Genomic DNA, 17,308 nt, shown 5'->3' on the forward strand with positions numbered 1-17,308 from the left:
TGAGAGGAGTATGGGGATATAAGAGAAAGATGGCCAAGAATCAGAAGATCACGTATCCTAAGGAAGTCCCAGAGAGCGATAGCCAGAGCCTTCACGACTTCCCTTAGAAGGAGCCCTAGAAAAGACAGTCGGGGTCACCTATCAATAGCTGTAAAACCTGGGATCTCTTACAGGGAAGTAGGGACGCCTGGACCAGGATGGAGAGAACCCACGTGGAGGTCGAGGGAAGGTGTAGGACCCTCCTAGTGTGGCCATCAAAAAGGTTTTTGGAACACATCTTGAAAATGATTAATAAAACCGTTGACACTTCCTACATGGTGCTTGTGTTCCCGTGTTTATCTGTGACTGTGCCTAGCAGGGGATGTTCCATTGCCTTTTGTGTGCTCTTTGAGTCCTCTGCAGGAGTCTATGGATATAGTTACTGCTGCATTCCAAACAGTGCTTACTATTTGCTCACCCAATCACATTTTCCTTTCCAGGTCTTGCGCTCCAGCTCTTAGGGGACTGTCAGTCCAAAGCACAGGGATTCCTGTCTTCAGAGCATGTGCTGATGGCACAGATCCAAGATCACTTGGCTCGAGTGCATGCCGCCCAAGGTATTCATCTATTCATATTTGCAAATATCTCATCACCCAAAGGTAAGTATGCCAGGTGGTCCTTGTCTCTGAAGAGGCCTGGCAAGCTGCAGCACGAGAAGTGAAAATAATAGGTTTTTGTTATCTAACTCTTCTCCATGATGGCAAGCAGCCATAAAGCTGCTGAGCCAGAGCAAGGTTGTGTAATGTATTGTAAATTGGCCTTATGTAGAGCAATGGCTGCCATTTTGGCAGTGGCTTGGTGCATGGCTCTGGTAGGAGGGGTTAGTGGGAGGAGATGGAGAGACAAATGCAAATCCTGAAGTTGTGGTGGCTGCATGGTAGTGCCCGATTCCTCTGTGCCAGCATATTTGTAGGTGGGTCATGTTGGAAAAACCGGTGGTATCTGTTTAACCAGAAGTGAGTATCCAACTGGCAGTGACCTGTTCGATTCGTTACCAGCCCAGGTATACCTGGAGGGTTGCCGGTCTGGTAGATGAAGGCTATAGGTGTGGTTGCAGGAAGAAGAGTTGAGGAGTCATCCAGAGGACTCTCGCCACAAGCTCCACTGGGTAGAGTGCGCTATGTGAGGTTTCTGGGGGGCATTACTCTGCAAGGTTTTATGGGGCTTCATGTATGCTGTGAAAGGTTGGAGGAAAACCTGAATAGGTGGATGGTTGGCGAAGTCCTAGACTGTCAGTTATGTTATTGTTTATTTATATAGCGCTCATACTCAAAGGCACACAAGCCCTATAGGAAGTATACTGTAAAAAAAGTAGAAGAAAATAAAAAGGGGTTTAGCTTATTTTGTGAAAACACTTAAATTGGACTCAGATCTAAGAAAGACAGGAAGAACAGTCCAAATGTTGGAGCCCTGACCTGAAAAACGTCTACCGCGTGCATAATTCCTATTGAATGTTTGGCAAATTACAGATGAGCTGGATCGCAGAGTACGAGTGGGGGTATAAGTCTTCAATTAACTGGCTAAGTAAGAAGGAGCATTGCCATGAATGCATTTGTGCACCAAAGTAGCAACTTGGAATTGTATACAAGGGGAAACGGGCAGCCAGCGACGTTGATGTAACAGTGAAGTAGCATGGGAGAGATATCCGCCTTTACAAATGTGCCTAGCGGTGTTGTTCTGTAACACCTGGAGGTTTTGCCATAGAAATGTCGGTAAACCCTTATAAAGGGAATTACAACAGTTCAGCTTGGATCCGACAATTGCCCTGGCAGTGGTGGCCAGGTGATCAGAGCTCTGATAAGGTTGAATCCTTTTAAATAAAAGAAGATAATATGCAGTACTACTGACAGTCTTATTGTTCTGCAAAGAGAAATCCACAATTGAACCAAAATGAAAACCCAATGTTTTAACTGGTAAAATTGTGAGAGGAATAGAATCCAGTATTTCTCAGATCTGGGCGTCTGTCCTGTGTTTCTAACTATCCCCTTTTTCTAGGCATGTGGCTGTCTGGTAACATTGAGAGTCTAGCTGGGTGTTATAGCAAGACTGGGTTAGTTGTCCTACTCTGTAATAGCAGCATAAGTGGTAGACTCTGGAATGTCAGGTGGTTGATGTTCCTCATTGAGTACATGGCTGGATGTTCGATCTCCTTTTTGTCTCGGCAGGTAATTGGAAGGCCTCAGCTGTGCATCTTCAAAGCAGTATACGACATGTGGAGCTACGCTACGGAGCATCCAGCATCGAACTGGGACAGGAACTCTTCAAATTGGCTCAAATCTTCTTTAACGGGTGAGGCAAGAGAGCAGGACTACTTTCTCAATAACACATATTGTCCTCAACTAAATCTTGCCATTGTTCTCTGCGCCAAGTGGCACTAGGGAATATCACTGTTTCCCAGAGTGTAATGCCATGTCAGTTTCTTTTTTTTAATCATCTTTATTTATTGGTTTCAAACAAATACATGTAAGATGATAATACAAGAAAATTAATACAACGAAAACCTTTAAACCTTACCATACCATACAATTATTATACATCAATCATATCCCCATAAAATAATCCAATTAAATAAAAAAATCAAATAAATAATAAATAAATGAACAAAAATAAAAAAGGAAATATATACATTTGATTAAATAAAGCTCTTTGCCCAAAAAAACATATTGGGCCTCATTACAGGTCGGGCGGTCCGGAAATAACAGTGGCGGTAAACCCACCGCCACTGTTAATTCCGGACCGCCCGATCCCGAGTCCTGCAGCCGGGAGGTGGTGTTCCCGTCAGGTCTGACCTGGCGGGTTTACCACCGCCCGCCTGCAGGCGGACGAGGAAACACCAGCACCATCACGAGAAGGTGCCTGTGTTTCCATGATCCTCATTCCCATTGAGTCCCATAGGACTCAATGGGAATGGGGATTTACACCATTCCGCCTCCGGAATTCCCGGGACACTGGGGTTGTAATGCCCCGGTAATTCCGGGAATCACAGAGGTGGAATGGTAATACGAGTCCGGCTGTAACCAGGCGGTTTTACCGCCTCGGTTACCGCCTGACTCGTAATGAGGCCCATTCTCTTCAAAATGTATCTAGTTCCCACAACATATAGACAAAACACAACATTAAAAAAAAGAAATCCACAACAAACATAACACATAAATTAAAAACTGCTAGTAGCACTATTAACCCTATTAAAACACCTTATTCATCATGTCCTTCATTTTGTGCACCACTACCATACAAATCAATTAAAGACTTCCATAAGGACCAATAGTTTTCTTCCTTAGCCTGTTTCTTAAACATAACTAATTCAAATTCAGATAATACAATCACATCATTAATCCAATCTTCCACTGTCGTTTTTTTCCTGGACTTCCACACCTTCATGATCTGTTTTATTGCTATCACTAAAATTGTATCTATCCAAGTCAGTTTCTTGAATAGCAGGTATGCATTCCTATGAACACTATAATAAATGGTTCACATGACATAACCGGGGGTATATGTTTAATGTATGCCTGTTTGTTAGGTCAGGAAGTTTGTTGACTTGGTGAGTGTCTCCCAAACGGTACAAGAGCCTGTTCGGTTTGTCCTGTAGTGACTTTACATCTTTCTGTTTACTGGGTTAGTCCCTGGGTGACTTGTGTCTTTATCGTCTTTCTCCTTATTACGTTTTTTTATTTTGTTTCTCAGCCTTCTCCTCAATTGTGTAATCATCTTCATTCATCAGGGCCTCTCACTGTCTCCTTCAATCTCCTAATCTCTCTCTTCCCCAGGGTACTATCTTCTTTCTCTTACCATCCTTCTTGGTCAGAGTTTCTCTATCCTCGTCTGCTCTGTGTTTTCCTTTCACTCTTCTAGTCTCCTGGTTTTTCCTTTCTCATCACCTTTTTTCGGTGTCTGGATATCACTCTCCCCCACTCTCTGGGCTTCGCTCTCTTCACTTTACCCTCACCCAGTCCACAGGTTTTACAACCTGCCTCTCCTGTCAAGGTCTTTGAATCAATCTTTCCTATCCAGGTTTTATAATCTGCCTCTGCTCTTTAGCAGTCTTCCTCCTATTCTGCAACTCACCTGCAGCCTAACGGCCAGCAACATAAAACTTCAACCCCTTAAAACTCCTGTTTACTGTAGCTCCAGGAGTGCACAGTGCTGCTGCAGTATTGCTTCCTCTTAAAAGCTGGGTGGTTAATGTGACTTGCCTGAGCATGCTCATTGGCAGGGATACTTTCTAGTCTTGAATCCATGCAAGTATTCCTTAACCCTGGGGGTCAGAGTGGAGTTTTCCTACTTCTCTTCTTCCCACATCTGAAGGTTATACTCTGGGATTTGGACCAGGTTTTCGTTCTGGGCAAGAGGGGGACCCTCGAGGGTGTGGTATCCAAATGTTGGGTTTTCTAAGCTGTGGTGGGTTGCTGTATAGTTTACCCTCTCTGGAATCCAACAATGCTATGCAGGAGAGATCTGCATTCCTGCACCATGACTGAAACAAAGTCAGAACAACATCCAATAATTCTGCGTAGTGAGCCAGTGGAGGAGGCATCATCGTTTGAATACACTTTACTCATGTGGCATACGAATGCGTGATCCCTAATAGGACTGCCGCCTACCAAGTCATGACCTCCTGAGATATAGTGGAATGGGAGCCGTTCACCGTCCTATATGCATTGCCCTCCTCCACTGCCAAGGTTTGGAAATCCAAAATAATTCCTATATGCGCTGAAATAAGTCGCCTTCCATACACCAGCAACTCCAAACTTTCTTAGAGGCTGTATAGGAAGGATTTGGTTGGGGAATGAGACCAACCCTGTCTGATGTGGCTAGTTGTGGTTCCCAAAAGGAATGGAACACATCAATGTGTCCTGTAATCCTCTTGGCCATCAGCCAGAAATTCCTCCACTATAAGTGGGTGCAGTTCTCCTTTGGGACTCTAGTAAAATGTTATCTCTCTCTCTCTCTCTCTCTCTCTCTCTCTATCTCTCTCTTCTCTCTCAAGCACCTCCTCCTCCCTAACACAGGCATCCTTAACCCCATGGTTCGTAGATACGGACTGCTTCACCCTCAGTAGTATTAAAAGACTAGATAAACTCTTAAAAACACTTAGCCTTCTCTTTCTAAACTCCCTCAGGGACTTCCTAGCTTTCCCTACTGTATCAATGGGTTCGTTTTCTAAAGTGAAACCTGATTGTGCCTTCCAGGCACTTGATCCGACTCGGTTTTCTTGCTTTCATGTGCACATCTTCCCCTCTTTCTTACTCTCTGATGGTCTTCTCTCACTACTCTCCTCCTTCCGACTCCTCTCCCTTTCTTTTCCTCATGCTCCTCCTTTCTGCTGCCCGTTCGATCTCGCTCTCTTGCCTCCACCCTTTGATGCTGCCACTCTATGCTTCGCCCTTTGCAATACTGCTCCCTACTCCGCACTATTATGCCCTCTTTCACAGTACTACTCCCTCCTCCACTATTCTACTCCATCCTCGACACTACTACTCCATCATCCACATTGCTACCCTTGCGCACACTAATAATCCACCCTCCAATGTATTCACTCACCCTCCTTTCAGTCACTTCCAAACACTGCACATTCATTCCTTGCACTATTTCACCTAATCACGCTTGCTACTCTTCCATGCACCCTCACACCGCAGTGCTAATTGCACTCACTAACCAATACGTCAACTGTTTCAAATCCTCCTCCACCGCCGTCTGCAACATGTTTCCTCCTGTATGTCTGCTACACCTTCTCTGACCTCACCCGAACAACCCTCACCCTCCCTGTCTCCTGATTGGTAGTCTGTCCGTAATCAATTGAGCACGATCTTCCCCACCCGGGAGGTTTTCCAGATGGCATAGGATTTAAATGGTGAGTTAAGCCCTACCCCTTTTCTCTCTGCCAGACAACGGTGTAACAACATTAGCAATCTGCTTTATACATTGTCCCATTTAGTGTTAGTCAGTCCCTTCTGGGCTTCCCCTAAGGTAAATGAAGCTTTGGTTGAGGTTTTCATCACTATTTCAAGTTCCTGGTGGTCTAGAGACCCCAAGGGCAGGGGGTCTGGTATAGAAACCCCAAGGGGTTCAGGGGGACTCCTCTTCGGTTGTCTCAGGGCTGCCGTGTGCTGCGGCGTGCCGCGTATGGTCTTCAGTTTCGGTCCTTACTATTTCAGGGCTTTTGACAGTGGGGTTGCTCATATGTTGTTCGCAAGGATTGCGTCTCTTTCCCCTGCAGTTGATCTTGTTCACAGGATGTTTTCCAGTCTGTCTGTGGGGCACTGCAGCATCTCTTCTCCATTGCAATTCATGGATCTCTGTTTTCCTGGAATTAGAACAGATTATTCTGCCAGCATATTGGTTCACGGGTATTGGGTGATGCAATTCATTGCTACATAGAAACATACTGGCACTTGGGGGGGCAGAGGAGGTCAGGCATTCGGGCCCACTGAACTGGCACCATCCACTTCATAGTTGGGACTGGCACTGGATTTCTCCCTGGTAAGCCTTACCCTACCCCTCTGCTGAGAGGGGCTCCCATCCCCCTCTTGACAAGGCCAGACTACTGGCCTTGTCGCATCATATAAACCCCCAGAAGAATTGGAAACAACACCAATGGACCCGCTGTACTACCTCCTGTTGCTCCTGGCAAGTTTTGGCCAATGGACAGGCTATGGGGACGAATGAAGCAAAATGTTTAATTTGTCCCCGGTGTCCATGCTTGAAGGAAAGTGTCAGAGGATTGTGCTTTCTGGTCTGGCCCCCAACTGAAGAAACATGCTAGTTTGGTGTTGATAGACAAGGCAAATTGGCATTTGTAAAATGGATGCAGCGTTTCAGCTGGTCCACGAGATATTTGTAATTATTTATTGACGATGCAGGGTGTTTTGCCCAGAAACACTTCTAAAAAAGACAGGTCAACTGGGCATTCTTGAGTTAGGTGCCTTACATAAGTGGGAGAGATACTGATCAACAGACTGGTGGACAGTGGGGAATACATGGAACACAGACCGGGGATAAAACAGGAAAAACATGTTACATTTGTCCAAAAGGACAGAATATATACACAGTAGTATGTACAGTGGAGTTAGTTGCAGTGTTGTCTGAGAGGAGGAGAATTGTGAAGAGTTCTACCTTTTGGTAAAGGAGATGGAACTTTCTTGGTGCATCTTGCTATCTTGAATTCCATCTGGCACTCACTGGGAAGCACCAGAAGGTGTCCACCGTGATTGCTATCTGATTTTATATGTCATGGACATGTGTGTCGGGGACTGAGCCGGTGTTCTTGGTCTTTATGGAAATGCTTGTTCTTCGGGGTACAAAACAACTAGATCGCAGCTCTCACTTCCTCCAAGATAGTGCAGCTGTGCTGCTACATCTCTTCATGGGCTCTGAGTTTTCTGGGGTAGGAGGATTCAGAGAGCAGCATCGCAACTGCAGGTATTCATTTCATTTCACTGCTGGACATGTTCCCTCCAGGTATTCCCATTATCCGTGGTTTCATTTCCTGGCTTATGGACTTCCAGTCTGTTGGCCTGCTTCCCATCCCTCCTGATGTCTCCTGCTGAGCCCCTGTTGTACCACCTCTTCGCTTCACTATCTTTTGTATCTGTCAGTTTGTTCTGTGCTCTAAGCCCTTCCTCTGCCATCTGGAAATGGGCCTCTTCATACAGGCCACAGCTTTTCAGCAACAGATGTGAGCTTCTTGATCTTCTGCCAGCCATTGGGCAACGGTAGAGCTTTTTCTACACCCTGAAGGGGCTGTTTTGGCTTCTGCTTCTCTGTGTCCACTGCCTCAAATGTCAGCAGGGTGCAGTTCTGCTATGAGCTTCGACCTTGTGCCGCTGAGGTGGTTGGCAGCCTCCACGTTGACATATGTCATTTTCAGTATTATACTGCAACTTGCTCTGCCTTTGGTGAACGTTTGAAGGGCTAATTGAGCTGATCAAGAGCTCCAAACAGTTTATGTTCAAATCCAGCCGCTGCGCTGACAATTCCGCTCCTTTTGCTAGCTCTCCATACCTTGCACCCCACCCCGCTCAGCTTACGTCTGACTCTATGACCAGATCAGTGGTTGATCCAAAAATGTCCTTCCCATTCCAGGCCTCTGTGTTATCCTGCCACCAGAGTAGTTCTATGCTTGCCTCCTGACAAAGAGCCAATGGTTGAGCGCAAGAGAGATTTGTTTCAGGTGAATCGCTCTAACTTTATGAAGTGCTTTGCAATGCAGTAGTCCTCAGGAGATGGCGCGAGTGGAAGATAATAGCTCTATTATCACTGTGGTGAGATCAATATGAGCACAGCATGGCTTTGCAAGCAGTAGGCTGATTTCCCTTCTGCCTGTTTGTGCAAACTTTCATAATCAACAAATTACGGGAAGCTTGAACAGGGTCTACTGAGAACCCTAGTTCATTGTGCTGTCGTGAGCTTCACTTTCTCCAAAGTTAGGAGAAAATCTATCTCCTGGAGAAGTTTTACTGTCAGCTTTGCCTGCACGCGAAGCAAGTGTTCATCTTGAGACATCTGAAGCATATCCTTCTTACCATATAGATTAGCCGAAACCATCTCTCTTTTATGGCAGCTACTGCCAGTTTCATGGGTTTTGTAAACCACCAAGGTGCTGGCGATAGCTCAAAAGCCACACTTGTGAATTCCCAATGCTAATCAGTGCAATTATAGGAAACGTTGATGTGGTGTGTGTCGGATTGACTTTGACTAGAAGCTAATAAAACACCCACTCAGCCCTCACACTTCTACAAACCAAGAGCCAACCCAGTCATAAAGGTAAAACAGGCACAGTCAAAAAAATATACCTCCTTCGCCTTATGTGGTAAAGTGGGCAAAGGGAGGCGGGGTGCAAATGTGATTCAGTAGCAACCCAAACAGCCAAGTATACCAGTCCAAAATAAAAGACTGTCCAATCAAGGTCCTATAAAAATATATACTTTAATTAGACACACCATGTCCAATACTAACTAACAAGAAAACACTGTAAAAAAATATTTTAGAAGAAGTCAAACCAGGTTTCTCGACATTGGCTGCGGTGTCGCCTCAGGTCGCAGATGCGGCAGTCACAATAGTCCAGCGGCAAGCTGGTGCTGAGGTGGGGTTGAATCGAAGGGGAGCTGGGGTCTCAAAGTGTCTATTCGAGCTATGCAGATCGGGTGCTTACCAGGTCTGGTTCGGCTGTCGCGGATTGACGCCAGTTGAGCTGATACCAAGATACACAAACAAGTCAGTTTGACTGGAAAGCTGAGGTCGCGGTTCAGAGAACAGGACGGGTCGTCGACACACAGGAGTGGCAGTGAAGAAGCTAGCATTTTGGATGGCGACTCAAGCAAGGCAAGGCAGATGTTTTTTGTAGTTAGAGCCGGGCCAACAATGTGCTTTTGTTGGTGCAGTGCGGCGGCGAACGCAGTTGAACAGCGGACTGCGGTTCGTAGAAAAATGGATGCCAAAGGGCAGCGTTGGTGGGTCCTGCTGGACTGCTCGGCGTCTAGGTGTGCTTGAATCATGGTCCAGAGTGGGTCATCGTTGACAACCGGGATCTCAGCGGTTCTGGGTTCCAGGTGCTCTGAGTCCCACTCCAGGGCCAATGTCAGTCTGTTTCTCAGGCTCGCAAACCCTGGGAAGGCTGGCACAAACATTCAGGGGACCTGCTGCATGGAGAAGTCCTAGACACAGGGTGGCTGGCAGAGATGCAGACTTCTGGTCCAACTGCAGTGTTCGCATCCAATGGGCCATGGGGATGGTTAGGGGACTGATCTTGCTTCTGCCTTTGGAACACCTGCCTCACTTTACAACTGCCCTTCCAGTAGGGTCCAATGAAATCTTCAGGATGGTTCAAGATGAGTCCAGATGATTCAAAGAAGTGGTGGGAGGCCCCCTTCTTTTATAGGCAGAAGTCCCCGGGGGGTTCAGTACTTTGCTCTTGAAATATGAGGACTCATGATGTCACATACAAAGTGATTTGCTACAGAGGAACTGGAGGGAACAGGAAAGCGAATACGAGGCAGAGAGAATCAAGATGGCAAAACCCTTTCAAAGCTGTACAGATCTAGCTCTGGCTACTAGCCCTGCCCCCTTTCTTCTCAATAGAAACAAAGCCCTTTAGAAAAACAGCCCCCTGATGTGAGGCCTGGCTCTTTGTGAATGGGTGTGCCCTTTCATAAGCTGGTAAGAATGCTCGCTCGCTCGCTGCTCGAATCTGTGTGTGATCTGCAGGTCCGAAACCTGGCAAGGCCAACTCAGTCTTTCAACCTTTCCGAGGTCGATCAATGAGTACCAACTTCGGTTGGGTGATATTGTATGTAAACATGTTCTATGTAAAGCGCGCTGGCAAAAGCGCAATATAAATAACACATCATTATCATTCCTGTTCCCAGGCCAACATCCTGTGGAGTGGGAGTGGCTGTCCCAGGGAGAAGGGTGTTACCTGCCTTTACAAAGGAACAAAGAGAGGCACCCAGCCAGGCTACCTTCCTGCCAGTAGGGCAGGGTTTCAGACTGTCTGGCGGAATACACATAACCCTTACATAGCTGAACTGGGCCCACGGGTCTGACAGATGTGCAATACCAATTTTATGTGACTGGGATAACACTGAAAGATGCTGGCCACCATACCCTAACCCATGTATGGCTTATATTTATAGTGGTATGTGCCACCAGGAAATCATCTTTAGAGTTATGTAATTTCTGGAACAAGGGTGCATATTTTAAATGCTGCCTCCGCGATGCAGAAACTTTGGTGTCACTGCAGTTGTCAAGAGGGCACCTGTGGCCTCTGAACCTTCTCTGTGCCACTGGTAGAGCAGGTGCTTTGTATCAGGATACTGATGCAGCAAGGCACAAGTGAACACCATGCTTTTGGCATGGAGTTTATCAAAGTGGAATCTGATTAGCATATTTCTCTTTCAGAGATCGAATTATCCGCATCATTTTATTATTTTAAAAAAATTAAAAAAGCCAGGGCTTTCATAAGAAGGAAATCCATCAGTGTGGCAATTAGATATTGCCAAATATGCGTCCGTCAGGTTTAATCGAATGAACCCACATTACGAGTTTGCTGGTCTGGAAACAACGGTGCCGGCATGCTTACCGGCACCGTTGTTTCCGGACCTACAAATTACGAGTCTGCGGGGGCGGGTTGCCTTCATGGCTGCCAAGTCTGCTCTTGCGGGCAGACCGGCACCCGCACGCAAACGTACTCTGTAACACCGGCTCTGTCATTGACGGTGCCGGTGTCCCAGTGGTCCCCATTCCCATAGAATCCTATGGGACCCCGTGGGAATGGGGAACAACACAGTTACAGTAACTCTTAACGGGTCTGATGTCAGTCTGCCGGATTTACCGGCACGGCTACCACCAGACTCGTAATGAGGGCATATGTCTCGGTGTATAGGAATACACTGCATTTTGAAATGAAGATATTCTGTGAAGTTCTGAAACCCCTGAGATTCATGGTGGACATTTCCTTTTCTTTCCTATTTATCATAAAGTGGTTGCTAATAAAGCCTTGTGAATGCCAGGAGGTAATGAATTTTTGGCGACAATCCGTACCAAATGGGTCACTTCCTCAACTAGAAGTCTCAGAACCACCTGTGAAAACTTCATGGTTAAGGGCACAGTTCAGTGAAGAACACAGGAAAACACCAGGCTGTCTGCTGTACCCAGGAATCTCCTGACAGCGTCTCACCCATGAACACACATAACTGTCCTAAACAGTATAAACGGGTTGGAAAAACACCTAATCTAGACCTAAATCTAAAATGGGAGCAAGCTACGACCATCAAATATTAAGAAAGGAGTCTTAGTGGCATCCTTGTCAAATACAAGGGCCTATATTAAAAAAAAAAGATTGCCAGTCCTTACAGCTAAGCACAGGAAACAGTGTGGTAGGTATTCATAAGAAAAGAGAGACGTGTTCACAAATAATAAGTCAGGATGTGGCAGCAGGGGGTCTCCCTTCCCCACGTTAGTAGCATGGGACAAGGCGGGACTACTGAGCACAGCACACTTTCAGGCTTCCTCAGCACGAGACTACAGTTCCTTTCACTGGTATCGGGACCGTAAGTTTCTTTTCTACAAAATGTCTCTTGCCTCCGCAGACCTGATGTGTTCAAAATCACAAAGCGCAATGTTCCTTTCAACATGTACGTTGGGTGATGACTTTTCACCCATGGATCCCCCTCTTCCGGGCTCAGACCCTTCTCAAATGTTAGCCTTCCTCCGTCGGGTTCACTACGGCTATTATTCTAAAGATTTCACCTGTTGCATTTACAAGTCTCCGTGTCTTTCTAAACATTCCACTGTGGACATCCCTCAGTCGGATTCACTTTTATCAACACATTGTTAGTGGCGTTATCATCCTTCACCCCGTTCTGCCGGCATCCCTCAGTCGGGTTCATGATTGCCACTTTATACAATTCCCTCTGCTCTCTTACGATACAGGATTTCCTTTTGTTCACAGGTCAAAGACGTTTGACTGTACAAGCTGTTTTATTCGACCCTTGTTTGACCAATTTGACCATTTCTTTGTGCCTCTCCTACGGTCGTCTGGTATTGGTAGTTTCATCAAATACAAAAGTGGGACCAGCGAGAGTCTTTCGAATGAGCAGCCATGTGGTGCTGGACCACTCTGTTGCTGGTCTTTCAACAGCTCTTTGATTCACCTTATGTTGCAACTGGCAGCCTTCGATCAACACAGTTCAGTTTCTTTATCGGTTCTCCCCCCGATTTACTGGCTGCGATGAACCGCTGGGCTTTTCTTGTCTCTGGAGTCAAGGACGGTACCATGGTAGCAGGCATCTCTCCCAGCCTTGATTATCAGTGTAGTAGGGCTCTGTGCACTGTTGACATCTGCTACAGCACACTCTGGCATTGTTCGCGGTCTTATGTTCCCTTTTACGGAGGCTTCGTGGGTCTGGGTTGAAAAAGGCAAGGGTTCCTCTCTTCTTGCCGTCCTTTCAGTTCCTGCCGTATTTCGTCTCCTCTTGAACTGCTGCCCTGGAATAACTGTCTCGTCGGGCGGTCTGTCTTGCTTGTGTGCTCTCGTGCTCCACCTTTTATACCTGTGGGGAAGGGAAAGGGCTGTCTGGTGTGTGTGGGTATTATCAATTGCCTGACTTTGCCTGACCCTTGTGTTGGGACATGTCAGGTAAACGGCTCTGCTATTAGTCTGTTGTCTTTCGTGGTGCAGGAAAGTGTTTGTGTCAAAAAAAAGGGGAGGGTATAGCTTCTGAATATCCTACGAAGTAGAATGGGGAAAAGGTGTCATAAGAAAGGGGTTTCCAAGTCTCACCCATCGGTGTCCCGCTTCCACTGCCTGCTCCGCTTCCACTGACTGCATCCAGGTGATCCTTCTGCACTGGTCCACCCCCAGGAACTGGATCCAATAGCGATGGCCGTGTCCTGGCCACCTGGATGACAGATCCCCAGGGACTAGTCAAGCAGACACCGTCAGGTTTCTCACAATACATACATCAGAAAAAACGTTCACACGGGTAATGTATATCTTTCCCCAATCCGTAGGAACTTAACACTTGCTAGGTTACAGTTCTGTATACCACTAAAAAAAAAGGTTTAGAACCAAGTAGGTGGTCTATTACTTCCTATAGTACGTACTTCTTCAGGACCTAGTTAAAGACGTTGACCTTCCAGCCTTCTAATCACATAGGATTCAAATTGTAATAGTCTTCAATTGACAGACATATAGATAAATGAAGCAGTACATTAAGGGAAAAAGAAGAAACATAAAATACAAACAAAGCGCTTTCCAGTGACAATATTCAACTTGGTATAGACTACAAACTCAAGTAAATATAATCACCATTGATTTGTATTCATGATGCACATCCTTTTCATCTCAATTGTTACCCTCAGTCTAGCTTAATTCCATTACTGTGAAATTGTGAAATTGTCTTGTTTAGCTATAATATATGCGTCCTCACCACATAAGTAACCCTTCCTCCCTCTCTGAATTGCCAGAAAACTGATACTTTAGTAACAATCCAAAGTTACTCCATGTGGAGTGCATATTATGTTATCGAATCATAATTCTTACTCGTCAAGAGTCAAATGCCACTAGCCAAAGACTAGTGGAAAGTGCACAAATATTGTTGTTGTTCTTCCACTAAAGCATCCTTTCATCCATAAGATCCTCTTCCTAATTGTGAGCTCCTGACCAGAGCTCTCATCAGAACATTATTCTACATGACCATTCATGGTCTCCATCCAATCACACCCTAGGGCAACAAGGTACAGGTGCCTGGGTACTGAATTTCACAACACTAGAGTCTCCACTTTTAGGAAAAGCTTCTTGTGAGCCAAAATGGCTACTACTCATGCACCCACTACATTAAAATATACTGCCACCAACCAGCACCAGTATAATTGTCCCCTGGGGGGTAACCCACACCAAAGACTGAGCTACTAAGATGACCATGGGTGTGGGAGCTGTATCCTTAGGAATGAGTGGCCTAGAAGGGAGCAGGGCACTATATTCCTCAGGCTAAATTGGAGCTAAGAATTGTTCTGGTCCCTATATATCCCTATGACCGTGTATTGCTATAGGGAACGCTTGGAAGGCCATTATTCCATTAGTTAGGCCGTTGAGTTGTCTCATCCTGACGCCTCTAGCATAGCCATCTGTATTGTTTCTATCAGACCAGCCCCGATAAGGGGTGAATCGGCCACTTTTACTCTCTAAAAATAGGCAAATACCCCCCCCAAAATTAAAAATCTGTAGTAAAAATAATCCCAACAAAAAATAGGAAACAGACAAGTAGGCTGCTGCTTTCACCCACACAGCTCCATGGATATGTTTGGACCACTTGGGCACATAGTACCACTGGAAGAAACTACTATTATTTACTGCCTGATTGGAAGAAGTAAACATGTATCTTCTAATGGGTATGAATAACTAGGCGCAAAGGAATCATTATTTTAAAAAAAATCAGTTTTCCAGTTAAAATATGTTTACTCACTTATAAAATATTCCCATTGGGAAATGGACTTACATTTTTACTCCCTAAAAGAAATGTGTACTCCCAACTTTAAAAAATAGGCAGTGAAATACTCCCACTTAAAAATCTTATCTGGAGCACTGTATCAGACCCTTTGGCATCAATCCCGCCGATCCTGAAAAAGTTCCTACATTTTTAACATTACATGTGTGACTTTTGTGTTGATCCTGTGTCCCCGTGGACTCTAAAAGATTGTGTCAATAGACACACACAATGAGTGACATCAGATTATGTGTACACAGAGGATTCAAGTCAGTTGTTACACATAGCAGTGTATCAGGTGATTTACATAGTGTCATGCTGCGATGCATATAGTGGGAAGGCTGGGTGTTGTATTGTCTGCTTTATACCCAGCTTTCCCAGTTTACACTCTTGTTATCTGTTTCTGTTTTTCAGGCGTGCTGTGACCGAAGCAATGGATGCTATTATCAGAGCTGAAAAAGTTTTATCTGTACATTATGGCCCTCGGCACGAACCAATCCAGGAACTGCAAGAGATGAAAGCCTGCCTTTTGGAAATGCTGAAGTTCACTAGGACAGAGATGAAATGAGGGCTGTAGGTTACCAAAGCTTCAACTGCTTGTAGTCGCCATAGAAGCAGTGAAGTGCTGCCCAGCCAAGCTGCTGAACGTGATTGGGGCTACAGAGGCAACAAGGGCCTGCCTACCCAAGCTATGGGGATGAGTTAATCTAGCCAAGTGAAGGGGTGCCTCCGCAAACCACAAATGGCCATGGGGTCAGAGAGGCAGTATAGGCTTGTGTGGCCAAGCAATTATGGGGAAAACACAATGGCACGCCCACTCATGATGCCAATGGAGATGGGTTCAGACATTCTGTAAGGTCCTGCATACCAAAGCCTTCCATAGCCGAGGCAGAACCAACGAGGATGTCTCACGAGCGGGGTCCCAGAGATGGTGTGTGTGTGTGTGTGTTCTCTCATGGAGTGCTCACAGGTGTCATTGTTTGTATGCCTACTAGAAAATTGGTCTCTTTGGCCCAAATGGTGCTGATTCTGTTGACCCTTCAGCCTGTATGCCCCACCCGCCCCTATGTGCCTGTAGCTTTATGATTTCACATCTGTATGCATTGGGGGAAATCTCAGTAACACTGTCTTGGTGAAGTCCAACCTGGAAGAACCATCACCAGATTTCTACTCTGACCTGACTGGGTTCTACAGACATCTGTGCAACCCTTGGTTCAAAAAGGGCCACGCCCGTTGGGGGTTGCATGTGCATAAATGGCCCATGTAAGGAAGAAAGTCCCACTTGGGAATTAACAAAAATACATGCACACACCAAGGTGTTGTATAGTGGGCAGGTGCTAGCATGTGTGAGGTCATGCCACTCCACCGTAGAATGTTGTTGGGTGTTTGTATGCGAGCATTCCTGAGGGAGTCAGTTGAAAGAGAGAGATCAACTGGCTAAGGCTTGTCTGGGTGGTGGTGCCGGTCCCTTACTACCAACTGCCTACATGAAGATGTAACTTGATGAATAAAGCAGGCTTACTCAGCAACTATCATTTCCAGCCACAACATGTGGCGACCAGTTGGCCAGGGACCTGCCTGCTCAGCTGCTGCAGAGAGGGTCCCAGGATGCTTGGTGACCACCCCCCACCGAGAATCACCCCCCAGGGTTCTCCTATTGTTGGTTCCGACTGTCCTGAGAACCGACCAGGGCTGCCGTCCATCCTCCGCCGCAGGGGCTGAGAATATGGGAAGCGAGCTGTTTGCCAGAGGCTAAGGAACCAGTGGAAGGGCTGTGAGCATGGATGTGGGCAGAGAGAGTGTGGGGCTGCTGCCTGATGTAGTCCGATCTAATGGGGCTGATGGTAATCATGGTTGCACAGTTGTGGGGCCCACCGGCTCCGTTCAATGCGAAAGCATCAGAGTTCCATTATCTACAGCAGGAGCTCTGTGCTCCGCGAGAGCAGAGGATGGAATGATGACGTCCTCGAAGCATGAACCAATGGCTGAGCACATTCCGGTGGCTGTGCATGCCATGCATAGCCGTGATTACAACAGTTGCATGAAGACCAATCATGTGGGGGTGAAGAGAATAAGCGTAAGCTGTGAGGTGCTGCCGACGCCTGGTCACTGTGCCGGCAAGGAAAATATACAAATCCGGCGTCGATGTCGCCCCCGATAAAGATCAGGAGGAACCTGCTTTTCGAAGATACTGTCTCCGCGAAGCGGGTTACCATTCGGATGAGGAGGAGGAGCAGTTCCTGCAGAGGCTGGAGGGGCTCTGTTTCCCCTGTTCCCAAAGC

General features: G+C 46.3%; 1 protein-coding gene across 4 annotated transcripts in view; it reads left to right on the top strand.

Moving 5' to 3' along the window:
* SMYD4 (SET and MYND domain containing 4) overlaps window positions 1-16,555 on the top strand; it is a 262,456-nt gene extending 245,901 nt beyond the window's left edge. For all 4 annotated transcript variants that reach the window (XM_069615364.1, XM_069615366.1, XM_069615365.1 and 1 more), the window contains exons 9-11: window positions 480-596; window positions 2,205-2,328; window positions 15,441-16,555. In XM_069615364.1, coding sequence (XP_069471465.1) covers window positions 480-596; window positions 2,205-2,328; window positions 15,441-15,594 — 395 coding nt within the window. In that variant the 3' untranslated portion in view covers window positions 15,595-16,555. The remainder of the gene's footprint in view (window positions 1-479; window positions 597-2,204; window positions 2,329-15,440) is intronic.
* Window positions 16,556-17,308: the final 753 nt, after the last annotated feature.

This window comes from Ambystoma mexicanum, chromosome 9, assembly GCF_040938575.1.
Source record: "Ambystoma mexicanum isolate Mex_15411 chromosome 9, UKY_AmexF1_1, whole genome shotgun sequence".
NCBI classification, from domain to species: domain Eukaryota; kingdom Metazoa; phylum Chordata; class Amphibia; order Caudata; family Ambystomatidae; genus Ambystoma; species Ambystoma mexicanum.